This window comes from Mustela erminea, chromosome 1 (assembly GCF_009829155.1).
Source record: "Mustela erminea isolate mMusErm1 chromosome 1, mMusErm1.Pri, whole genome shotgun sequence".
Lineage (NCBI taxonomy): Eukaryota > Metazoa > Chordata > Mammalia > Carnivora > Mustelidae > Mustela > Mustela erminea.
In genome coordinates this window covers 50684967-50712037 of record NC_045614.1, presented here as the reverse complement: position 1 = coordinate 50712037, position 27071 = coordinate 50684967, and the positions used below count along the sequence as shown (strand labels likewise).

The 27071-nt window shown below is 44.0% G+C and overlaps 1 protein-coding gene across 2 annotated transcripts in view; it reads right to left on the bottom strand.

Annotated features, from left to right (window-relative positions):
* LMCD1 (LIM and cysteine rich domains 1) overlaps positions 1-21883 on the bottom strand; it is a 58455-nt gene extending 36572 nt beyond the window's left edge. Inside the window, exon 1 of one of the 2 annotated variants that reach the window (XM_032326065.1) lies at positions 21712-21883. Coding sequence is in view for 1 of the 2 variants with exons in the window: in XM_032326058.1 (XP_032181949.1) it covers positions 21712-21753 (42 nt within the window). In the remaining variant the exon portion in view is untranslated. The remainder of the gene's footprint in view (positions 1-21711) is intronic. The other variant, XM_032326058.1, reaches the window with a different exon arrangement.
* Between the last annotated feature and the right edge of the window lie 5188 nt (positions 21884-27071).

Below are 27071 nucleotides of genomic sequence, written 5' to 3'. Positions count from 1 at the left end.
GGGAGTTTTGCCACTTCCAAAGTCCAGGCTGCATGCTGGAGCAATTTAGCCACACTCTGTGGGGATGGGCCACAGGCTGCAGTCATTTTGGAAGTTCTCTCTGCTAATGCACAGACAAGTTCGGGGAAAAAATGGGTCTCCCCATTGTACCCTCAGCCACTACAATGTGGACCCTGAGGCTCTCAGCTCATTGGTTCGACCTCTCCTCCCACATTCTACTTCCAGACCACCATTCCCTACAAGGGGGGGTTTTAACAGCATGCCTGACTTGGTTTATTTCATTTTGGTCCCTTCTCTGGCACAAGCCCTCTTCACAGGCTTTCATGCCAAATGGAGGAACTCTCTTAACAGCCAGACAGAAGGGAGACCACAGCCCTTCCTCTGCTTCTAAATTTCACTGGCTGGCTGGCTCCCTGAGGGACTTACACTGATGCTGAGACCCTTTGCCAGGCCTGAGGTCAGAGGTGGTCCTCCCCAGCCCAAGTAGGGACCGAGAGGTCCTGTCAGACAGAGGTGCCCAACCTAGGACACCTAAGGGCCAGATGGTCACATACAGCACTATGGGAAGTTGCCTCCCCCTGCCCACTGCCCCCCACCTCCGTCACCTTAAGAAATGTGATTGATGCATTTGGAAATTGACCCAGCTGGGAAGTATAATGAGAGTCTTACATTCCCTTTCCAAACAAAAACCCTATGGTCTTTACAAGGTCTGGACTTCTGTTTTTTGAAGCTCCCCAATGATTGAAAGAATGAGTTGTCAAATAGCCTTACAAAATCTTTTTTTTTTTTTTTAAAGATTTTATTTATTTATTTGACAGAGAGAGAGAGAGATCACAAGTGGGCAGAGAGGCAGGCAGAGAGAGAATGGGGGAAAGCAAGCTCCCTGCTGAGCAGAGAGTCCCATGCGGGGCTCGATCCCAGGACCCTGGGGTCATGACCCGAGCTGAACCCAGAGGCTCTAACCCACTGAGCCACCCAGGTGCCCCAGCCTTACAAAATCTTAACAGAGTAATGAAATCAGTACACTAACCAATACAATAACGATCCATCCTTGACATCAAAATGACATGGGCTGCCCTTCCTGAACACAAACCCTCCATGTGACAAGTCCTGTACGCTACCAGAGGTGGAGATGGGGGCCCAGGAGCTTAGGGATGCTGGCTGAACGACACAGACTCTGTCCAATCTGTCTGCTCTTCCACTCAGGTGACTTTGGGCATCCCTATTCCATAATGGATATTTATTTTCTTTTCATGTAAAATAGGTGTTCCTTATCTTGCTCTCTCCAATCTCAGGCACAACTATTGCTCTGTGTTCGTCTTCTGGCTTCTGGCTCACTCCCCTCCCTACCGGTGCTTGTACTCTTGCCAGGGAAACCTCAAGCCAGGGCTTCAGTTTGTGGCCAAGAAAAACCCTGTTTCCCCAAATAGGAGATGAAAAGTGGGGTTTGTAGCCCCAATCTTGGAGGGTTCTTTTATCCTACCTGGCCTTAAGATGGCTGGCTTAGAATATGGTATGCAGAGGAGTGAGCAGATCAGAGGAGTGAGCAGATCAGGTCACTGGCGGTCTTGTTTGAATTTCCATTCTGCACTGGCTGACCTGTGCTCTCTGATGCCATGCAAATTAGCCATGGAAACAACTTACCATAAAGTGCCTCCTAAAACCACAGCAAGTCTCGCAAAGGTGGCAACAAAGACAGGGTCCACATCAGAGGATCTGTCTGGGGGCTCAGATATTCTTCAGGGGACTGTGTGTGGACACAGATGTGTGTGCAGATGTAGGTGCAAAGAGGTGTGGTACATGACCAAATCTACTGTTCCTATCCCAGGGCTGCTCCTTGAGCATTTCTAGTCTTCTGTCTGGGCAAGCACAGATGTAAGGAAATCACTTCAACTTAGATACCCTTTTCCTAAATTGTGTAACAAGGATAAAAATGCACAGACTAAACAAATTGAGATTAGCCCAACTGATCTCGTACTCAGAATTCTATGGATGGAAAACTTGTTCTTTTCCCTTTTTGTTTTTAAAGACCAACCCTATTTAAGGCAACAAAAAATGAAAACATTTGGTGGGTGATGAGCTGATGGCAGAAATGCTTGAGTTGTCAGTATTTCAGGGTACAGATTCGATTATCTTTCCTATTAAATGGTTTGTGTGTATTAAATTGATTCCACGGGCCAGCTGTGGTTGACAGAGTTAGTCTGATGGATTTAGCCCATGATGTCAGGAGTCTCTGGTGTCCCAAACAAAGTCTCGAACAAATGTCCAACAAAAGAGTACTTTTTACTCTCTATAAGAAGTGTTGGGTTTTTGTTTTGTTTTGTTTTTTTTGGTTGTCCCCCCAACTCCCGCCCCCCATCTTCTGTCAAGATAGTTTTTCATGCTTGACTCTAGGAGAACTTGTGTTTGGGGCAAAATACACTATGTTCTACTTACTATTCTTCCTCTCTCAACACATCATGTCTCACAGGTAAAATTAAGTTAAAATCAGGACAGCCAGCAAGGAGTAAAAATTCACAAAATCCCAGAACATGCTGTTCCATAGTGTATGAGAAGTTAGCAGAATGCCTGGTGGTGCCAGCCTCTGTGGCGTGGTGAATAAGGCCTGTCACTCCTGGACCTCCCCCCAGCTGTCCCCGAAATGGGTCCCAATCCCTCTGTTCAGGCTCCTTGATGAACAATGCCTGTGGGGAAGTTCTGGAAACCACTGGTCAGTTCCTCCTACCACTTCTTCGGGAAACTCTCCCCTCCACCCTCCCCTATAAACTCCTCACCACCATGTAGGACCTGTTGCCCACCCATCCACATGCGTGCAAACACACACGTGCACACATCCACACACATGCGTGCAAACACACACGCGCACACGTCCACACACATGCATGCAGGACGGGCACACACAGTCCTCTATGGAACAATTCCATACTTGTCATCATTTGTTTGGTTCTGTCTTTCCCTTCAGGGAAGGAAATCATTGGAGGTTCCCAAGATTCACGAAAAGGGTTAATACAGCTATGGAAACCGAGTAGAAAAGCAAATCCACATGTGGAAAGGGAACTATGAAATGAAAGGTTTCTCTGTTTCAGAGCCTGCTCTACCCTCCCTCCCTACCCCTCCCTCGTCCTCTTCCAGCCAAGCCTTCACGGACCTGAGGCTGGTTCCAGCAAAGCAGGAATGCCCAGACCCAGGGCCATGAACAAAGTAGGCACACAGAAGTCTGCCTTTGGGCAAGGGCTGGTCCCATCCTTAACCCGCTGCATCCTATCTCCTGATTAGAACGAGCTATTGCAATCTACTTCCCCTGTGGGCAGGCCTGGCTGGCTGAGACTGTTAGTAATGTCTGCCTCCTACCGCGTCAGTACTTGGCATAATGGAGCAGACACCGTGAGCGCTCCACTAGCTGAGATAGGGGATTATCTACCCCTTTTCTTTCCTTCCAGCCGCCTTTTCGTAAGTTTACTCTTGTATTTTAAGCACTTTCTTCAAAAATAGGCAAAGAAGCAATAAGACTCAAATCAGTACATTTTCCAAGGGTTTGCGGTTCTTGGAAAGGCCTGATGTGAGGGACCTTCGGACAGAGGTGCTATGAGACAATTCACATGTCTGGTCTCCTTTCCCACTTGGCATCGGCCAGAGCACTTGAAGGTGGGCAGCCTTGAAATAGTCATAGAATATCTCTTATGGGTGGCTCAAGGGTTAAAGCCTCTGCCTTCGGCTTGGGTCGTGATCCCAGGGTCCTGGGATCGAGCCCTACATCGAGCTCTCTGCTCGGTGGGGAGCCTGCTTCCCCCCCCAACCCCGGGCTCTGCTTGCCTCTCTGCCTGCTTGTGATCTCTGTCAAATAAAAAAAATTTTTTTTTAAATCTCTAAAAAAGAAAATAAAAAAAGATTATCTCTTATCTTTCAAAGGTAAGGAGGCTGGAGTCACTTTGAGGAAGAAGAGTACAGAACAAGGCAGAAAGTTCCAAATCCTAAATGGAGCAATTGATGGCTGGCATCCTTGTGATGGCTGTACATGGAAAATGCAGGAAATCGCCTGGCCCAGCTCGGGACTCTGACTCCTTTGTTAAACACTTTTTTGGCAGAGCAAAAATGATGGTGACCAAAGGAAAGAGGAAACCAGCCTCTGGGCCACCAGCTTCTTGCTGACAGCTAATGGGTACACATGGTTGAATCCAAAGCAGGTCCACAAATTTTACGTATAAGGGACTCTGCTGGACTGAAGTGATAGGATTTTTAGGACTGAACTAAAATTTTCCTTTGACACCAGCTCCCTTTGAACTACTCACAGGCACTTCCCAGGCTACCATGAAATAGTGAACTGCACAAAAGCGAAAGACGAAACCGTCCTTTCCTGTTCTTGAGAATTACCTGCTATTAGACAAGTCAGCCCATTGTTTGAGGGGCACCCTGCTTATTTGAAATAGGAATAGGAGGAGGGTCCTCCTACCTTCCCCCACGTCCAGACTTTTTAGAGATCTTCTGAGACCACTAGGTTCCTAAAGTGTGGGCATTGTTTTCATTGACCGTGCAAGAGATTCCCGTAGCACAAGAGTGGGACATGGCATTTCTTGCCAAACTGTTTCCAGAAGCTCCAGTGCTATCTCTTTTAAACTTGTCTTTTTTCTTTCATGGACAGGCCCTGCCAGTTCTTGGGAAGATGTAAGTAAAACCACTAGTCTCGCTATGAGCCAGAAGTTATCCAACCCCCTCGGGAATTTTATCAGAGATTTACCAAGTGGTTTGAGGGAAGTTGAGATAAAAGAAAATAAAGTCCTTGTAGGGTTTCTTGACTCTCCCCTCCCCCCATTTCCTAAATGAGAACAGGCTGTTGGTGTCCCCAGGCCTAATACCTTCAGGCCATACTTGGAAATTAAAATCCAATTGGCTTCTTGGTTCTTAGGTTTCAGTTTTTAGCAGACACCTCCTCTTGGATAAGACTGTCAGTTTGAGGCAGGCAATAATGAACTTATAAACCTCCCCAGTTTTATATGACCCTTAATTTTAGTGGCCTAATGTCTTAAGAATGTCTTTCTATAAGGATGTTAATTTGGTGTGTGTGTGTATACGTGTGTCTGAATTCTTGCAGCATTACTGATCTAAGGATAACACACTTTTATTGGAGTTAATTTTAGAAATGGAGAGACTTAGCAAACCAACTTGGAGAATTTTTAATCTTGCTTATCTGAATCTTAATATCATAATAGCATGTGTGCCATGTAAAAATATAGCACTGTTATTAAAAGTCTGGAGCCTTTGCTTATGCAAATGATTCCTGGTGGGAATCTCACACGTAAATTCTTAGATTAGCTTATGACAATGGAAACCCTGAGACACACACATTTCCTTCAGCCAACTTTGGTGCCTGGATATTAAGAAACCACTTGTGTTTTGCATGCCTCTAGCAAGACAGTTTCTTGGTTTAAAAAAGTACCCTTCTTATAAATGACTTCCCTCTTCTTTTTCTTCGCTATCATGTTTGTCTTTCTTTCTTTCTTTCTTTAAGATTTTATTTATTTATTTGTCAGAGAGAGAGAGAGAGAGGGAGAGACTGCAGAAGCAGGGGGAGGGACAGGTACAGGGATAAGCTATGGGATCCCCACTGAGCCTGATAAAGGACTCGATCCTAGGACCCTGGAATCATGACCTGAGCTGAAGGCAGATGCTTAGCCAACTGAGTCACCCAGGTGTCCCTACCATTATATGTTTTTCAAATATTTCATCTTTTCCTTGATTTTCCCCTTCATGAACTAGTTGTACATAACTTTATATAGTGCGATTCTATGTTTAAGAAAATCTGATACAAGGAAATCATAGATTCTCAGAAGTGAAAATGCCTTAAAGAGTATTTAGGTCACATTTTTCTATGCCTAGTTTTATGAATCAGAAATTAGCAGATGGTCATTCACTTGGCAAATATTTCATTTTCAAGGACTCACCTTTTGAAGCTCATCTAACACAATTAAAATGTAAAATCAGAACTCCAGAAGCCAAGTCACTTTCCAGAAAATTATCTCTTGAATAATTTCAGAATATTCATTTAACCACATGGCCCAGGAAAGATGCCATATTCCTCTGGGATATGCAGTGCTTTCTGCTTCCAACACTTCTCTCTCCCTTCACCTGACTTCTATTTGTCTTCCAGATACCCCTCTCATGTGGTCTTAGAAAACCTTGTATTTTATACTGTTTTGTAGTACTCATCACAGTTGTAATTATCCAATCCTGAATATAACTCTTTAATGACATCCTTTCCTGCTAGACGGTAAGCTCTAGGGGGGCAGGGTCCCCGTGTATCGAGTTTATTCCTTTACCACCAGTGCCTCAGACACTGCCTTGCACATAGTAGCGCCTCAGTGAACATGTATGTGTTTGACTAGCTTCTTTTATAACATTTTCGTTTTTGCCTTCGATCAATGCTTCGTCCGTTTTACGGGAAAAGCTATTGCAAAATAGGTATCCTTCATCTGAGGCCGATGCCTGCAGGAAGAGATAGAAAAACAAGAATGGCACTGATTTCCTATAGTTTCTGGGATTTTAGCCTCCCCTGGTTGCCCAACCCTTCCTGGCCCTCCTCAGCGGCTCCCTCCTCCTCTCGAAGGTTTCAGCACTGGTTCTGACGTCCTCCTGATTCTCAACGTGCTTCTCTCTTAGCATCCATCCATTTTGATGGCCTCAGCAGTTCTCTGTGGCTCTCAGTGTTATCTGCAGAAGTGTTTTCAGCTCTTGGAATCTCTTCCTGGGTAGACTGATGGGAACTGGATCTCACCTTCTTTGCCACCAAACCTGCTGGTTCTCCCCGGTTTATGGTATTCCTGCCCGTCCAGTCACCCAGACCTGTGGTCTGAATTCTGGTCAGTCGTTCAAGGCAAGTAGACATGGAAAGAAATGCTCTCCTCTCTGGGCAGAAGCCAGCTTTTCCTCTTTGAGGGGCCCATTTCTAGTTTGTGCCATCGCATCTGTGGTATACCCCCGAAGGTAGGAGATGCTCCCAGGATGGGAGAGCCATTTTCTGAGCCTTCTGGAAGGCGACTCACCAGAGAGAGAAAATCAGACTTCTCTAGAGCAACTCAGAATGTAGCAACCGCAGGCTTCTCCATGAAACAGAATATATATAAGCACGGGGAAACCGAAAACTTAGGCCAGCCTGAGAGTTGCTAAGCTCTGTAGACTTTCCATGGCGTTTTTAGTCTTGGCTCATTGCTTTGGAATATCCCTTTATCCACTCTTGCCCTTGAAAGGATTTGTTGGCGGGGCACTGGGGGAGAACTGTTCATGTTGGAACTGGAGGAGTTGAACACAAGCCCTGGCCGCTTTATCATTTACCCGTGTGACCCTGGTGAGCAGTTTCTGCTCTCTGAACCTTGATTTTTTTTCACCTTTAAAATGGATCATAACTCCTACCAGCTTCATGGAGGTATTGTGAGAATCAAATAGGACACTGCATATAAGATGTTGAGAAAACTATAAGGTGCTATAGAGATCAGGGGTAATTGAATATTAGATGTTTATGAAACCCTATGTTGCTGCTTCATGAATTCTGTCCTCAATATGCCATCTGTGTGATTATTTTTCTTTAAATAAATTACTTAAAAAACTTATTTCTTGAAAAAAAAAACCTTTACCTCTAAAATGTATTAAAACAGAAGGTAACCATAAAAAATACAACAAATATGAAACAACATCATTAAATTCTAGCTAATACCATTGTCTTTTAAAAGGTCCGAGCCTGAGGGCTACTCTCTCATGTGGCCCATCTTTCTGGAACCCTGTAAACATGTTACATATACATAAGAAATGGCATATAAGGGAAGAAGGAGAGCTATGGATTGAACTTCCTTCATTTAATTCATGTTCATCGTCTAGCTATGTCACCACGGCAATTTACACAATCTCTCTGAATCTGACTCATCTGTAAAATGAGATTTCTGTAAACATTAGGAAAACTGTGTAGCACGGTGCTTGGCCCATGGCCTGTGCTTGGTAAGTGCAGTTAATATGCCTCGTGCAAGAGCAAAGCTTCTATTTTTGTCCCTCATTTTAAGGGCAGAACTTAATGAAATTTTTTGTGTTGTTGCTTCTGAGGAGTATGGAGTGACTAATTAAACTGAAGAGAAAATCTGGGGCCATTTGTCAGCTAGCAAAGTAAAGAGGTGAGTTAAAGTGATTAACGGGACCACCCAGATTTTAGAAAAGTGGGAAAAACACCAACCAGCAAAACAATTTCACCCAGCAAAATTTTGAAGAGACCCCACCCTTTCAAATGAGTGTTCATGGTGTCCAGGACTAGGCTAAAATTATAAAGCCTATGAGAGGTGGTGATATTAAGTACTTTTTTAAAAAAAGGAGTGCCAAATCTAAGTTTTCGGGATGAGAAGAAATATGATGGGTCCAGGGCCTTCTCAGAATTTCTTGTACTTCAAAGAGCATATACTTGGCAGTGACTCCCCTACTTTCCTGAGTTTGGTCAACGTGGCTGAGGGAAGGCAAAACTCTTAAAATCCACACAGATGGAACTTTTCCACTGGCCCTATTTTGGTATAAATATTCATCAAGGACTAGAAACTTAAAGTCGATATGGGTCTGAGCTATAAGTGGTTTGGACTAAACTTCAGCCAATTTTCAGTCGTCCTGCTGGCTCTTGTCTCTCAGGAGGGCCAACTCTCCTGAGATGCGGCTGCTGTCGTCTAGAGGCCTGAGCCAACTACCTCCTAAGACCATGGAAATCACTGGAGTTTGTTCTCAAGAGACGTCCAGCCAGAAAGAGGGGGGCCTCAAGGGTCAGATGAAGGTTCAAGTCAGTCGTTTGAAGGAAGGAAACAAATCAAGCCTTGGCGCATTCACTATCCTAAGGCCAATCCTTTCATAGGCAAGTCTGCAGGAGGGTAATAAAACTTGGGACCAGACATTAAAAATTCAGAGTCTGGTTTGGAATAGTGCCTTCCCCAACCCTCTCACTTTCATTTCCTTTTCATCTCCCCATGCTTCCTGTATCTGCCAAAACGTCTCCCTCCCATACCTCTGTCCCCACTCCTACTATGCCAGTTCTGATCTTGGTCTATAGGTCCAAGGTTTTAGATTAAACCACATGGGTAAGGATACCACTGAGGGGTGCTGGTCTCACTTCCTCTATTCCAGGTCTGTCTTGTGTCCTTTGCCCTCATGTTCTCTCTACCCTTTTCTACCCACTATGAGTTCTTTGTCCATACCAGTTTCCCAAAGTGATTGTATCTTTTTAAACATTTTTTTAAAAAGACTTTTTTATTTGAGAGAAACAGAGAGAGTGCGCACACTCATGCGTCCACATGGGAGAAAGGGCAGAGGGATAGAATCCTCAAGCAGAGTCTCCACTCTGCATAGAGCCCCACATAGGGCTCAGTCTTGCGATGCGGGAGATCATGCGTCAAGCCAAACCAAGAATCAGACGCTTAACCAACAGAGCCACCCACATGCCCCAGCAAAGTGGCTGTATCACTTTACATTCTTCCTGGCAATGTATGAATTCTAACTGCTCCACGTCCTTATCAACACTTGGTATTGTCAGTATTTAATTTTATTACTCTTCTGGGCGTGCAATGCTATCTTATTGTGCTTTTGTGTTTTTCTGATGAGTAATAAGGTTGAATATCTTTCCCTACACTTAGTGGTCATTTAGACATTTTATGTGACATGGCTGTTCAAATCTCCAGCTATTTTCTTTTTAAATGGGACTGCTTTTTAAAAATTTATTTAAATGAGTTAGTTATATATTCTGGATATAATCCTTTGTCACATATATGTACTGTGACTATTTTTGTGGATTGTCTTTTACTTTCTTAGTGGCATCTTTTAATGAAAGTAAGTTGGTTTTGGTGACCAGCCTTCCTATTTATTTTTTTGAGCATTCCTTCCAGATGGAAACGTCACCAGGATATAAAGTTTACATTACTTTCTTACTGCTCTCGAATTCCACACTGTAATAAACTATGATAACTTTGTGATTATTTTTTAAAGCTTTCTCAAGACATATTACCTCTGTTTGTCACAGTTTTCTTCTTAGTCTTCTCTGATTTCTTATCACCTCCTCCTGACTCTTGCCCTTTATAAATCAGGTGCTTTACATGTGGACAAGTACTGAATTTTCATGAGTATTTATGATGTGGGTTTGGAGTTCTTAGTGCTTTAGGACTTCCTATCCCCTTCTCTTTTGCCATGTTTTTGTACTGTAAAAGCTCTCCACTGAGAAACAGGATAGTTTGGTGGCATAGAAGTGAGCTTCCCAAATGGGTGCGATTAGGAGAGGTAAATATGTTGCTCAGATGGAGAAGGTAGCAAACTCAAGTCCCCTTGGGCAAGTCCCCAAACTCACATCAAAACAAAAACTGGGAGCTGTCTGTTGGCCATCTCACTCAGCTAAAAGCTGACACTAGGTCTCCCAGAAGGCAGGAACTAACCCAGGAAACGATGCATTGACCTTAATCCTGAACAATATGTAGGACTTAGTCAGTTACCAGAACTGGGACATTAGAAAAAAGTGGTCATTGCATCCTTGAATTGAGCAGCTAGGGAAACAGAAGCAATGGGAAAAAGTTGCAGAGAGAGAGAGAGAGAGAGAGATTTTTCACTCGTGATAAGGATGAACTTCTACTATTTAGAGGGGTTCAAAAAATAGGTCTCTTCAGGAGGTACGCATGCTGGTCAGTGGTATTCTCAGAGCATCTGGCTGTCCTGTCCAATTCACCTCATGTTTAAGGCTAAGGATGGGACGGTTGAACAGAATAAAGTTTTCAAAGTATTTCTGAGGTATTTATGATACCTCAAATTTTTACCCCAGCTTTTCCACTAACTAGCTCTGTGACCTTGAGCAAGTCATCTGACTTGCTAGATCTGTTTCCTTGTTTGTTAAATAAGGAGAATGAACTAGGGAGAAACTCTGAGCCCTTTCTATCTCCTAAAAATTAATTGTAATTGCTGCAATATACAGTAGAAGCATTATTCAAATAAGCGTATGATGATTTTCCTTGTCAGGGCCCAGCCTGGGATGTGGAGGCTGGTGACAACAACCATTCTAGATAGTGTGACTATTTTGTCTCTCCCCAAGGGCTGTTGGGGAGAGACATAGGCCTGTCGGCTCTGTAGGAGGACAGACTCAAGGAAAACACAGCTTTTCCATCAAAGTTCGCCTCTTTTTAGGTCCTTGCAAACATAGGCATGATCCTCATAACTTCATTTTCCAGATAACTGACAGGGAATAATCTGGGATTTTTTTTTTTAACATACCGTATACATATATGCTACCATATACAGCTAGCAAAAAACAAGAACAATCACCCCAGTGGCACTTTGACATGCAAACCATGTGTTTTTCGTTCCTATACTTCACCTGCTCTAACCCACGGCAGCGAGGAGCCCACATTGTCAGGCCAAGTGAGAACTCTGAAGAACTGTACAAGAGGAATTGCTTTGATGTAAGATTCTGGATCTCGTTAAACAAGTTCCATATTTCAAAGGGTTGACTTTCTTTCACTTATTTCCTCCAAGAGTCTTAGTTGGGATTTTTCCTCTAAGTATCATTTATGGTGTCAGAGTCTAAGGGTGAATAAAACTTGGGGTGCACAAACATGCCTAGGAGATTCTGGACCATTTTCATGTTCTGCTCATACATGCAGTGTGCTGAATTTCATAGTGTGTGCATGTGTGTGCGTGTGTGTGTGTGTGTGTTCCTTTCTTCCCATTGATATTGCATATTCTCAGTTATCTGAACCTAAATCTTCTTGCAAAAGTTCAAACTCCAGGGGGCTCGAGTCGGCTGGAGCAAACTCCTTTGCTGGAACAGGGAAAGTCTCAAGCCACTGTCATAAAGTTTTCTGTGTGCCACGTTGGCAGGGCCTGCTACCCTAATCACTCTCAAGTGTTCTGGTTGAGAGGCAAGAGGAGCAAGTCCTCAGATGAGAAAATAAAAGACACGTATGTGGGAATGGATGGATACATGGAAATGTACTTCTCCACAGTTCAAGATGGAGGATATTCCCCAAGTCAGAAGTCAGGTAGGATGGAGACTATACGTGTCAGACTTGGAAAGCATAAAGCTGGACCGTGACCTGCTCCTAACAGCTCATTTATCCTTGTCTCTCAACACTCGGCTCAGATGTCGTCTCCTGGATAAGCCTTCTCTGACCTCCCAGGTGGGGTTAAGTACTGCTTCTTCTGATCTCCCTCAGTTCCACATGTACCTCTGATCAAGGTCTGTAGGCACTGTTCGCTCTCTGATGGTCGTGCTGGCTGTTCCTTTTCTGAAACCATCAGCTTCTGAGATTCTTTTCCTTCTACTTTTCCACTGATCAGCTTAGTCCCTTAGTCCCTGGCATGTAATAATTGCATACATGTTTGCACAGACTAACTTCTTAAAGTGTGCCAAATTAGAAGTGGATAAGTTTCACCAAAGTAATGTTTTTATTTTCTCTACCATTTTGCTCTCATGAGCTCTCATGAGGTAAGTCCTGTTTAACAAGCAACATTATTTCTCAAGAACTGTGCTAAGAACTTAACAGATCATTGTTGGAGACAACAACGCTCAGGCCCATTTTAATGATGAAGAAACTGAGGCTCAGAGGTAATGTGGCTTGTCCAAGATAATAGGAAATGAGTGGCTGGACTGGGATTTAAACCCAGTTTGTCTGCTCCAAGAGCCTCAGATCTCAATCCACTACAGCTGGACCTATTTATGTATATGTGTATAGAATACTGCTAAGGCTTTATTTTGACAGAGGTCTTAATATATTTGGGATCTTTTGGTTGTCTGACACAAAAGCATCCCTTCTCAGAATAATGTTTTAAATGCATGAAATATGTAAGATGACAGAAAAAACCACTATTACTGAAATAGTACCAATATGTAAAAACAGATCTATGATTTAGTAATATACATGCCTTTATTACATTAATTAACAAGACTTAGCAGTGGATTTCTTGTTATTTCAGAACATGGGCCAGTATGAGTGGTACATTAGACATCAATCTCAGCTGGAAAGTATTGATCTCAGGATAGGAAAGTATCAGATTTCCATTGGTATCAAGGGCACAGAGCTTATATCCAGCTATCTTTTTCTAATGTAAATGTCTTGTACAATAGCTTTTTGGTTTAAAAAAAAAAAGTCAAGGGGTTGCTAAGCTTTCAGGGCTTTTGTCTTCATTCATAATTGAAGGAAATGCTGAATCAGAGGCTGCATATATAAGGGTGCAGTTTTTCTTCATTTACATTCCTTGATACCCTTAATTCTGTCCATAGATCCCTGCTTAAAAATATCTCCCCTCTCTACTTTCAGGATTTAAAAAAAAATCCCCTTGACTTCCTCTAAAATAAGCCTCCAAATACTGGCCCCTTTCCCCCTCCCCTGTTATGGCTAGATCCCCTTAACAAGGACACTGGCTGGCCACAGTGCCAGGGCTGGGCGCAGAGCACAGGAATGCCTCGGCAGGTGGACGGCTCTCCTCCAGGATGAGCGCAGGGCTGGGCTCCACTTTCCCTCCACTTCTTCCAGCCAATGGATCAGCTAGGCCAGTTATGTTGGTAGTCAGCCTCATGAATCAGTACCTGGACAAGCCACTTAGTCATACAGCCCAAATAGATTGTCGTCTTAAGGGCGGGTTATGGGGTGTTAGTCAGCCAAGAGTCCTTTCTCTGTGCTTCTGTCCTTTGGTGCCCCTGCCATCAACACCATTAAGGACAGGGCCTGGGGTGTTAGGCTGCCTCTGAGGACATAGGCTGGGCACAGACAGTGTGTCCACCATCATGTCTGCAAGGCGGCTGAAGGGGCTGCTGGTTACCAGAAGCACCTGGGAGCTGCCAGGAGTTCTCCTCTGCCCCAGACTGCTCATCACTAAGTACCCTGTTTAAAATGCAATAACTGGGGTGGTGGGGGGGGGGGTGCCTGGGTGGCTCAGTTGGTTAAGTGTCTGCCTTCAGCTAAGCCCACATCAGGCTCCCTGCTCAGAAGGGAATTGGCTTCTCCCTTTCCCTTTGTCCTTCTCCTTACTTGTTCACTCTCTCTCTCAAAGAACTAAATATATAAATCTTTTAAATATGCAAATACTGGGAGAATTATCACACTCATTCCTTTGTTACACTGTAAAAGTAACTGGGGTTCAGTGTGGCTTAGAGGTGTGCAGTGCTCAGAAATATGAGGGTGGGTAGCAAAAGAGAAGAATTAACTGTGTAAGAAGAATTGTGTGTACATGCACACACAATACAGATGGTCAAGAAATACACAGAATCAGAACGCTGACAGGATTTGGCCTTATCTTACCTTTATGAGAAATGAATTTCATCAGACTCAAGTTTACATGGAAGGGACCAAAATTCTCTTATCCATTGTCTAGCACCCAGCACAATGGCTGACACACGATAGATGCTGAATAAATACTTGCTAAATGAAGAAATGAGTGACTATTACCTTGATTTACAAGCAAGACTTCTGAGGCTTGGTGAGGGTAAGTTCCTATCTAAGATCACACGGTTGGGACCAACGTCTGGTCTCAGGCAAGGGAAGGACTTTTAGAAGTGTAGCAACAAGCCACCCAAAGCAAATTGTTGCCACTGTCACAATTTTACATATGATGCAGCTTGAGTGTATTTATGGCTAAGTCTAAGTTTAGCTACAAAGAGAAGGTCTTGCAATCTGATATCTTAGAAGCCACATGTGACATGACGTAGGTAAGCTGAACTTGGTTTTCCATGCTCCAGCACTTAACTACCTATGGGACTTCCGTGCTGTACTGAAGAGAGAGGATACCAGGAATCAAGAGGAAATATTTTTTGAGCACGTACTAGGCATCCAGGCACTTGGTGTGCCTTATCTCTTCAACTATTGTTTAGATGTAGAACCATTGTTAACTCTCTTTCTCAAACAGGGAACCAGAGGTCCAGAGAGGAAAAGCAACTTGGCAGAGGTTGCAGACCCAGTAAATGGCAGAACCACAAGTCACATCTAGATCTCCATGCATGCAAAGGCCACGTATTTAACTACTTCTCAACTGGCCTCTAAGTCTTGTGGCCAAAGCTAAGTTCATAGCCAAAATGTTCACTTGACGTTCTGAAGTTTGAAGATATGAAGTTGACATGAAATCAGAGTATCCTGGGCATGGAAGTGACAGAATATAGAACACACCCTTTCCTCCCACATTCATAAAAGATGCTATGAGTCAGTGCATCCCTCAGTTATGTCTCCTGTAAATTCTGGATATGCTATTTCTCTCCCACCTCCCAACTGCAGCACAAAGGGACTGACGAAGCCAATCCCTAGATTCTGCTCAGCTCTTTTAAATAAAGATTCACTTGCATTTTTGTCCAAAGATTAATTTTATAAAGAATCTAATGTTTTAAAACAGAAGGAGGAAAAAAATCCCATAAACAGATCATGTGGATTTGAAACAGCCGCCATGGGCTGGACCCTGGTACTTCTTTGTCCTTCCAAAGGGTGACTCGCCAAATGGAGCCTTTGCTTTTTTCCCCCTCAGTGATCTTATTTCCTTTTAAAGCATGTCCTGGTGGGGGCTTGGCTATGTTTTGCTTGGTCCTGATTCACGTGTTATTGGGTAGACCATGAGTCAGGCTGACCAGGCATGTAGAGATACACATTCCAGAGGCCAAGCTTATCCTCAGGCTAAAATTTCCTGGAAGCTCTGGGACTGGGATCTCTAGGATTTTTTTATTTTTATTTATTTATTTATTTTTGGCCAAGGGTCACTGCTTCTTCAGTAATTTTAGGATACTGTTGTATGCTTCCTTAGGTTGTCTGTCTACCAGCCTCCTCCCTTCAGATTTCAATTAGACTTCTAGAAAACCAGGAACCAGGAAAAATCTAGAAAGCCCTTGTTCTCTACCTGGAAATGGCTTTGACTTATTGTAGGTGACAGCAGATACCTACTAGTGACCAAGAGATACCAGAGAGGTACAAATGCCTGGTAATAAGTGCTGGGAAAATTCTGAATCAGACTCTTAATGTGTAGAGAGACCTTGATCTCTGAGTGAAGTGCACAGTGATAATCAGAGCTCCTCTCTACCAGATGGCTACTTCTGAGGAAAGCCGCCTTATTTTTTCTTAGAGTGGAGAGAGATTAAGTTTTGGGATCAGAAAGGCTGGGTTTGAGTTCCTAACCTGCCATCATATGATCATGTAAACTTAGTCTTAATCTACTCACATGGAGAACACTCACATTTTTGCATGGTAGTCTTTGAGGTAAAATGGGATGTGGGAAACTTCAAGCACCTCCATGCACTCAAGAGAGGTCTTTCCTCTCTTTGGTCTTCCCTTGAATTTGTCTATGCTAGCAGAGAATGGGTGAGTCTTCCTGCAGAGTTCTTAGGGGGACAAGAGTCCAAACAAATGGTGAAAGGAAGACCAACATGTCTCTCCTGAGAAAAAAAGGAAAGGGGTTTTCTTCTCATATAAAGGAGCAGACAATGAGTGAAGAGTTGATCTGGAAGTCTGACAAAGCTTTGTAATTGTTTTAGTTCTGTTTCTGTTCTCGTGAAACCACCATCAAGTTTCCACACCAGATATTTAGGCCTAGGAACCAAGTTCAGGATTTGGCCACTGAAAAGAGTCTTGGTGCACAGAGAAGACCCAATTTCTTGTTTGATGTTTTCTTTAAAAGCTATATAGAAAACATTTCTAGAGTTTCTGCAGATCCAGACCACTGATATGTACAAAGCTCCAAGAATGGGTTTAGGACATCTTAAATATCCCATGTGAAGTTATGGAAATAACATAATCTTGAGAGACTCCTGTAGAAGTGGTTGGTGGCCCTGTACCTACCAAGATCATGGCAGCTGCCAGCCAAATTCTCTTTCTGATAGTAACAGAAAGAGTGTGTGTGTGTTTGTGTTGGGGGGGGGGGAGTACTTCCAAACAAAGGCACTTAAAGAACAACAGTTGTCTCTTCCTTCTGGATGTCCTGAAAAGCTGTTCCACAATTCTACTGTTAGTGGAATAGAGTTTTAGCCTGCTTTTCTGGAATTATTTGTTATTTGGGAGATAGTCTGGTGTATAGGAAAGGTCACTGGGCTGGAGGAAAAAGGAAGAATGCTTCTCATCCCAGGTCTGCTACTTCCTAGGAAAAGTGACCTGTCCAAAGTCAACTGATAAATAAATGCCTACAGTTATTAGGATGACTCAACATCTGCCAGAAAACTTTTCTCATCATCTATGTTTAAATGGTGTTGGATGAACACTGGGGATATAAGAACTCCCAAGGTTTATACTCATCATGCCAGATTTCTACTTTGTTATTCACATACTATTTTGAATGTACAAGTTGGAAAAAATTAAAAAAAGATTCTTTCCAAAGTCAAAGTCAAATTGAATACCTCTTCTGGAGTCCTGCTGACTCCAGTGGGCTGCAGGAGGAATTATCCCCTCACTGCTCTGCTCCTTACCTTCTCCTCACCAGAAGTGGTGGGCATGGGGGTGAGAAAGAATGATGCACCTGTGAGCCTGTGTCAATGTCCTTCTTGATCCCCAGCTTTTGCTGGACTCAGCCCATTCTTTTTATCCTTTGTTATCTTTGGCTAATTAATATGGAGAGAAGATCAAACCATAGGCCCTTCCGAAGGGAATACCTTTACCCACTGTCTGGTTATGGAATGGTGCATAGGTCCTGGCTAGGAGAAGGTCTGGAGCCTAGAGGGCTAAGAGTAAGCCTAGAGATGGTCTATGATTAAGTCTTTCCCTGCCTCCCATCACCCCAGGTGGTGGATGCACTGGTGAAAGTCAATCCTCAGCCCCCAACCCCCCATATTCAGACATGTCTGCACAATGTGACAAGCATCTTCAATGTACAAAGTAATGGCTTCAGCATTTGTTTTCAGGGACCCTTTAAGAAGGACTTGGATAATTTCTTTTTTTTTTTTTTAAAACAAGGCTGTCTTTTGGGCCAGGTTGCTTATACACCTATGGGCATGTCTCCAATACCTTGGCTATTATGGTCTTTAAGTGACAGCTTAATGTATTTTTAAGATTGAGGGAGCCAACGACCATTCTTGAGGAGCCATGTTTACATTGGATCGGCTCGCTTAGGCAACGTGCCAGCAGTGTTACACGCTGCAGGAACTGGAGGTGAAGGCAGGAAGGGCTGAGGACAGAGGGGAGGATGAAGCTGGAGGACAGGAAAGCCAAGAGGGAGGGAATGCAGAGAAGGGTGTGGGGAGACGCCCAGCTGAGCCTGGCAATGCCCTTAAAATCATCATTTAATACTCCTTTGACATGGTGTTGAGGGGTGAAAAGAGAACCCTTTGGAGCAGGTCCACTAGCACATGCATAGTCCACAGTGGACATGCTCTTAGATCCCTTTGTTCTCGTCCTTTCTAAATTCCTGCAAGTGGCTTCTTAGCAATCAACGGGTCCATATTGTTGCAGAGCCTAAATTGGCTTCAGCCCATCTTCTCAGCAATCTCAAATATGGAGCTTGACCCCTCTGGGCTTCAGTTTCCTTGCCTAAAAAGTGAAGAGAGCTCCCTGTCCCCTCCCAAGCCTAAAATTCTATAACTCCATAGTGAAATGACTGGTAATCTCTGTTCCATGTAAGCAGATTTTGTATCTGTTGGGGTAGAATGAACATGAGATCAATGTTTGGCTTATTGAAACTGAGCAACGTGCTTTGGTTCAGATGAATGAAAGTTAGCTGCTCTTCAGATGGGATATTCATAAAGAAAATTGTGTCCTTCACCAAAAGACTCCTTTGAGCAGTCACACACCCATCAAAATATACCAATAACAACAATAAAAACTAAGTCTATTTGCCAGCTTCTGGGCTGAGTCCTTTTTACGCATTATCTCATTTAATGATCACAGACCCCTTGGGGGGTAGATGCGGCTACTGCCTCTCTAATTCTCAGATAAGGGCACAGACTCAGACATTAATTATGGAGTACACAAGAGCACACAGCTACTAAGTGGTAGAGCTGGGGTATGAGACTCTCTCTGGATCCAAGAATAGTAGTAGCAGTATTCTTAAATATGCTTAATAAACAATAGAAGAACAAATCCACTGTAGTGATTGATTCCACCAAAAGAAATGGCATTTGGCCTTCCAGACCCTTTATTACCAAGGAATGTTGACTATTCTGTGGGAACTCTCTGTACTAGGAGACCTTCTCTCTCCCAGTAGAAAAACAAATGATGGCTCAAGAGCGGCATTTAACATAGCACAGATGAGAGGAGGCAGGTAGCTGTTTCTAAGTTCTGCCAGTAACTAGGTATATGATCCATGGTGAGTCTCTCAGTTCGTCTGGGATTGGTTAGACGATCTCTAAAGCAACTCCAGGTTTTGGATTTTATGTTCTCTTGAAGACCTTTTTATGACTTTCCAGCTGCTAGGGATTCCTCATAACCTACTTCCCCTTGGGGTTGGGGCAGTAGAGACAGTTTGTATGCCATTTTAAACCCGTTCTCATTTTGTAAGTGAGAGTCTATGAAATCGCTTCAAAATGCCTAAGTGTGATTAAGCATCCTGAAGCCAAATGTTATAAACCACCCCCCCCACTGCTGCAGATTTAAAGAGTAAATATGCAGTAAAAGTTTTTCAGCATGCTGTTGGTATGACACGGTGTTTAATCACTCTTATAACATTCAGCAAGGAGAGTTTCTCCCCAGCTCCCTTCTCTTGACTTTCTGAGTTGAAGACATTGGTTCATCTACCTAGTGGTGACTGTCCTCCTCACTGCCATCGTCCCAAGAAGTTAAAAAAAAAAAAACAAAAACAAACCCTTTCATCTCTACCCACCACATTCTTTCTCTAAGCCTGTAATTGGATCTAAATGGAAAATAAACCCTTTGCAGGCCAAGGAAGTTGGCACAAGAGGGTGACAAGAAGGGGAACATGTTCCACCTCTAATCCGGATAATCACACTCACCGATGCAAAGGAAAAATAAAAACAAGGCTTCCTCCAAGGGGTGGCTTTGGCCCTCAAGAAGGAGGAGGGTTTCCATGTACTGGGTCTTCACACATCATCTATCAATCTGCTTGTAGTAAAACCACCCCAAATCACCTCAGTTTCTAGAGGACCGTGGGGCTTGGCCCCTTTAGCCCCAAATTCTTTTACCTCAGCTGAATTTGGGGAGGCTGTTCAGACACAAAAATATCCTGGTGCTGCCACAAGTTAAAAAACATTCACGTACAAAATGTACTGTCTGCGAAAACTATGGTCTTAGCTGGATGGATATTCAGTGGTTCACTGGTCGTTTATTGAGTCCTGCTGTGTATGGTATGCTGTGTTGGAACAGAGATGAACCAGAAAGGTCTGTCTTCAAGGAGTTTAGAAACATGTATAAAGAAATAAAAGCAGTGTATGCATGACTTGTTAGTAGGTAGAAATTAACAGGTATCTTACCGAGGTCTAAAGTGTTAGGAGAATTCCATAGACGGAAAGAGGACCCGGATTCTCCAAAGAGTCTGGCAAATGTGATGGGACATGGTACCTTCCAGAGAGATGCCCTGATTAAGTTTGACTTGGTGTACACATTCAGAAGGGTCCGCTGGACTGTGTGGGATTGTGGGGAGGTCAGCTGTGTAATGGTGCAGCTATAAATCAGATGCATGAACTCTGTGCTTCTAAGTTATGTGGCTTGCATTTTTATTTTGATTCTGACATATGTTCGAGGTTTTTGTCTTTTCTTCCTCTTTCTTGTCCTTTCCTTTGTTTTTTTGTTTTTGTTTTTGTTTTTCATGTCTCTCATTCTATTCCACAGGTAATGGCAGAGGTCTGAGGAAGGCTTTGCCCTGCAAGAATTTAAAATGACTGCTTTGGGAGATTAACCCACAGTGTACTGCTGCTATTGTTGCTGCTGGGAGAGAAGCAGGGTCTACCATCCCCAAAACTGGAGACAAGGAAAGGGAGGCACAGAAAAGTGAAATGGTCAAAGCAGTGCCCCTAAAAAGTGGCAGGGCCAGGGTTTCAGTGCCTTAGGCATTCCTTATGCACCACTGCCTCCTGGAAGCAACCGCTCTAAACCCTGGGCTTCAGTTCTCCGTTGGCTTAGACTGTCTGTGTCTCTGCTCCCTTCCAGCTCACTTGTCCTCTAAGCCTCTGGCCTGTGCCCTCTCCCAACTGCATCCAGGTAAGTGGGTGTTGGAGCTACAGGCACAGCTGCAGGCCCCTCCTGCAGTGAATCACCCGTGACCTTCTGGGCTCCAGGCCAGATCTTCCTGAAAGGGAAATGTGCAGACCCTGGGGACAGAAATTAGTTCCCATGTGCTGGAACTGCAGCCCTCGCCAACATCACCAACTAAAGAAACTGATGTATGTGTGTGTGTGTGTGTGTGTGTGTGTGAAAAACAAAACACTAGGATGACAGCAAGAGGGGAGATTTCCTTATGAGTAAATATTACCCTCCCCTCAACTTTCACCTCAATCCCAGGAGGGGTAAGGGAGGGGTTATTTTTCTTCCTACAGACAATAGGATTACTATTTTTTTTTAAGTTCCACTTTATTTAAATTTTAGCATCATAGAAGAACTAAGATGCTTTGCAAATACTTTACACAATGGTTTTTAAGAGTAAGTTTTGGGGTGTGTGCCTGTTAGCTCAAATATGTACTCCCAACTGTTCTGTTTTCTGGGAAGTCTTGGAATTTAATGAGCTTCCTTCTTAGTCTAGGTAAGCCTCCGGGAAACCTGGGGGAGGGACATGGGGAAAAGGAAGAATGTAGGTAAGTACAGACAGATCGCAGCTCACCTTTTGAACTCCTTTCTTGAGGTCCTTAGCCACCTTTGCCATCTTCTCTGGTGCAGGAACAGCGCCTGGCTTCTCAGGCAGAGGCGCGAGGGCGCGCAGCGGGGACAGCACTGGCTGAATGGCCAAGTTCGCGGGCCCGGGGGGAGCTCTGTGCGCAGCCCCGCGCCGCGGGGTCCTTTAATTGGAGAGCGGGACTCCCTCTAAAACCGCGCCAGCCAATCCTCGCGGGCGCTCGCGCTCGGCCGGCCAATGGCAGCGCGCGGCTCCCCCCCACCCCTCCAGGCGCCCTGGGCCGTCCAGGCAGCTGCGGCGGCGCGAGCGCTGCCCTGACGTCAGTGCGGCCGCGGCCCCTGCCTGCCCTGGCGGCTCACATCTGTCCCTCGAGCAGGCGGCAGGAATCCGTCCCCACGCCCTTCTCCTTTAAAGGACAACGAGCAGAGGGTGGGGAGGGCCGCTGGGCCCCGCGATCCATTCAGGTCAAAAGGGAGAGTGATCAAACAGGAAGGCTGAGGTATTTTTAGTGAGCTGGGTCCAAAAATAAATGCTGAGCCGTGTTCCCCTTCCCACCCTTTCTGCCTTGTCCTAGGGGAGGTGCGGGGCGACAGGGGAGGCAGGTGGTGTGCAGCCGCGCGCGCGGACTGGGCCTGCTAACTTTCCCAAACCGGGGCAAATCCTCCAATCACCAGACAGGAGGTGAGAGCCCAGCGAGTTAGGTGTTTTTTTTAAAATTAATGTTAGTAAATTATTAATCTGCCTTTTCTAACTTGCTTTGTGTAAATCCTCCCATTTCAGCAAGGAGGATACGGTCCTGATTTTATAAGCGCGGAGAGGTACATCTTTCTAGTTTTGGAATTCCGTCAGGTGTTGTTATCACCGTGATGATGATGGTGGTGATTATCACTTGCACTTGGTAGATGAGGACACACTCAGGATCACCGGTCCACTGTTGAACCCTTGGTCAAGGCTTTACATCTGAGTTAGTGAGAGTGAGCAGTTACCAGGGGAGAGGGGACACATGATGGATGACAAGAAGCCATAAACGAGGAAACTCTAGTTAAACTCCATAAATTGGGCAACGGCTATCTGGACAAGCAAGATTCTATCTGTGGATGTCTCACATCTCTGGGTTGACTTGCCTGGCAACGTCTAATGTAACAAGCCTCATAAGACAATATGAGCAAGGTCTTCCCTCACTATGCCATGTTGTGGGCCTGAAAATTCACATCTCTACTGAGCCAGTTCCACAGACCTGGGATCCGAGAGGCATTTTCTTCTCTGCCAGGACAAATGACTAAACCCCAGCCCCTTTCTACCCTGGGGAGAATATCGCTCTGTTATGACGTTTTCAGTCCTGTAACTCACAGTGGCAGTACCCCCTGCCAGAAACCAGGGCTCAAGTGGGTTTCGGTAAAACTAGGTTGCAGAGGAGACTGAAGGGGGAGGGGTCTCATAGTACTTCATGTGACTAATTTGAGGGGGTGGGGGAACTGCAGGCCATATTTGAGGGCTTCCTCTCTTATTGGGGGTACTTTCCCTCTTAAAGCCTCCTGCATCTTGATTCTTAACACATCATCATCTCCAGCCATCCCAAATCTTGACCAATAATCCCAAATTATGATTCTTTTTCCCATTCCTAGAAAAGGCTTTCTGTTTGTGATCCTTCTTTTGTGGATCTGCTATAATTGATGTTTGTTTTGCTTGTTCCCAGCTGTACCCCAACACCTAGCATATGATGGACACTTGAAACATGTGTGTTAAATGAATACAGGTTGGGTTCTTGTTTTTAATCAGCAGTGAGCTGGCAGGCAGGACTAGGAAGAGATGGTGCAATGCTACACCTTAGTCTAGTACGTCCAAACTTCCAAGGTGGGCTACACGTTAAACTGGTGTGTAAATAAACGGTGGCCACCAGAAGCCTGGCCTGGAGGAGGTTTCCATGTGAACAGCCCATTCAGTAGCAACTCCTAGGAACAATGGTGCTGAACTGGGATGTTATGCCAGAAGCCTTTATATTTCAGAGTTATAGGAACAGAAGCCAGAGGAGTAACAAAGACATGCTTTATCCCTTGCAAACTGGGCAGAAGCCTTCCCAGTGAAGTCATTTCTTACTTGCTTCCCAGCCACCCTTCTTGCCCCATCTTGAGAAATTATTGTTCCATGGGATAATTCTAATTCTACTAACTTTGACACTGTATAGCTCCAAACTCATGACCCCTTTCCCCTCCTTATTTTTGCCCTTGGGCCCTGTGTCAGTTAAGGAGGCAGATATTGTGACTCTTAGAATGTGAGAATCAGGAGCTACTGCTTGGGGTGATTCAGTCTCTTTTTTTCTGGAGAATAACCTGTTGTGGGCAGAAAGGTACCCCCCAGTCCCTTCTACTACTTACTCTTTTGCTGGCTAAAGATGCTTACGCTGACTCTTTGAACCCTACTCTTGAGCCAGATGTTTAAGGGGAGCTATAGTCAGAGTCTTGGCTGGACACCTCATTGGACTATTATAATTTGGGATGTTCTGGCCAATGGAGGCAATATGGCCATTATACCACAGCCTTATTCTACTTTTGCTTCTCTTTGGAAGAAAATGGGTTATCTTTTCTAGGTTGGAACAGTGAGAGATCTGATTTTCCCAAGGTTCATTGCTTTGTGGTGGTAGGGCTTATTAGAAGCTTCATTCATTGAAGAGAGAGTCTTTTTTCCACTGTATATTTTTTTCCTGTTTTGTCGAAGATTATTTAATCATAGAGTTGAGGGTCCATATCTGGGCTCTCTACTCTATTCCACTGGTCTATGTGTCTGTTTTTATGCCAGTACCATGCTGTCTTGGTGATCACAGCTTTGTAGTAAAGCTTGAAATCAGGTAACCTGATGCCCCCAGTTTTATTTTTGTTTTTCAACATTTCCTTAGAGATTTGGGGTCTCTTCTGATTCCATACAAATTTTAGGATTATTTGCTCCAGCTCTTTGAAAAATACCGGTGGAATTTTGATCAGAATGGCATTAAAAGTATAGATTGCTCTAGGCAGTATAGATATTTTAACAATGTTTATTCTTCCAATCCAAGAGCATGGAATGGTCTTCCATCTTTTTGTGTCTTCTTCAATTTCTTTCAGGAGTGTTCTGTAGTTCCTCGAGTACAGATCCTTTACCTCTTTGGTTAGGTTTATTCCCAGGTATCTTATGGTTCTTGGTGCTATAGTAAATGAAATCGATTCTCTAATTTCCCTTTCTATATTTTCATTGTTAGTGTATAAGAAAGCCACTGATTTCTGTACATTGACTTTGTATCTTGCCACGTTGCTGAATTGTTGTATGACTTCTAGTAGTTTAAGGGTGGAGTCAGTCTCTTCAATAAATGGTGCTGGGAATACTGGACAGCTATATGTAGAAGAATGAAACTCGACTGTTCTCTTATACCATACACAAAAATAAACTCAAAATGGATAAAAGACCTCAACGTGAGACAGGAATCCATCAGAATCCTACAGGAGAACATAGGCAGTAACCTCTTCGATATCAGCCACAGCAACTTCTTTCAAGATATGTCGCCAAAGGCAAAGGAAACAAAAGCAAAAATGAACTTTTGGGACTTCATCAAGATCAAAAGCTTCTGCACAGCAAAGGAAACAGTCAACAAAACAAAGAGGCAACCCACAGAATGGGAGAAGATATTTGCAAATGACAGCACAGACAAAAGGTTGATATCCAGGATCTATAAAGAACTCAAACTCCACACACACAGAACAAACAATCATGTAAAAAAAAATGGGCAAAGATATGAACAGACACTTCTCCAATGAAGACATACAAATGGCTATCAGACACATGAAAAAATGTTCATCATCACTAGCCATCAGGGAGATTCTAATTAAAACCACATTGAGATACCACCTTACACCAGTTAGAATGGCCAAGCCAAAATTAGCAAGACAGGAAACAACATGTGTTGGAGAGGATGTGGAGAAAGGGAAACCCTCTTACACTGTTGGTGGGAATGCAAGTTGGTGCAGCCACTTTGGAAAACAGTGTAAAAATTCCTCAAGAAATGAAAAATAGAGCTTCTCTATGACCCTGCAATTGCACTACTGGGCATTTACCCCAAAGATACAGATGTAGTAAAAAGAAGGGCCATCTGTACCCCAATGTTTATAGCGGCAATGGCCACAGTACCAAACTGTGGAAAGAACCAAGATGCCCTTCAATGGACGAATGGATAAGGAAGTTGTGGTCCATATACACTATGGAGTATTATGCCTCCATCAGATAGGATGAATACCCAAGTTTTGTAGCAACATGGACAGGACTGGAAGAGATTATGCTGAGTGAAATAAGTCAAGCAGAGAGAGTCAATTATCGTATGGTTTCACTTATTTGTGGAGCATAACAAATAGCATGGAGGACAAGGGGAGATGGAGAGGAGAAGGGAGTTGAGGGAAATTGGAAGGGAGGTGAACCATGAGAGACTATGGACTCTGAAAAACAATCTGAGGGGTTTGAAGGGGCGGGGGGTGGGAGGTTGGGGGAACCAGGTGGTGGGTATTGGAGAGGGCACAGATTGCATGGAGCACTGGGTGTGGTGCAAAAACAATGAATACTGTTATGCTGAAAATAAATAAAAAAAATTAAAGGGGCAGGCAGAGAGAGGGGGAGGCAGGCTCCCTGCTGAGCAGAGAGTCCGATGTGGGGCTCGATTCCAGGACCCTGGGATCATGACCTGAGCTGAAGGCAGAGGCTTAACTCACTGAGCCACCCAGGCACCCCCACACTTAGGACTTTTAACTTGAAACTGTCCTTTCCACTATTCCACACCACCTCCCTATGATTCTTAAGGATTGACTGCAGGGAAAAATGTAAGCACTTGAAGGAAGATAGTATTGTTGTCATTGTCATTATCAGTGGGTTTGTCCTAACTGGGATTTTTGACTCTGTATTCATGCTGTTTTCATTGTTCATTCATTTATTCCTTCATTCAACAAACACTGAACTAAGAACTACAGTGAATCAGGAGGCCCTGAGCTGGGCTAAGACAGACCATGAATGAGACAGAGAAAGTTCCTGTCCTTACACAACTTCTATCCTAGTGGAGGGAGACAGATATTAAATAGGTGAACAGATAATTAGATAAGGTAATCGAGGATGGCAGTGAGTGCTTTGGAGGAAGCAATGGAGGAGAGATTCACTGGTTATGTGGTCCATTCACATCAGGTGGTCCAGTAAAGGCTTGACTTGAAGGGATCATGTGAGCTGAGACCTGAAGGAGGAGAATGAGTCAGCTCTGACTAGAGTCTCCATGGAAAGAAATTTCAGAAGGATGGAGTCATGAGAGCAAAGACATTAAGGTGGGTACAGGCTTTCTATGTCTG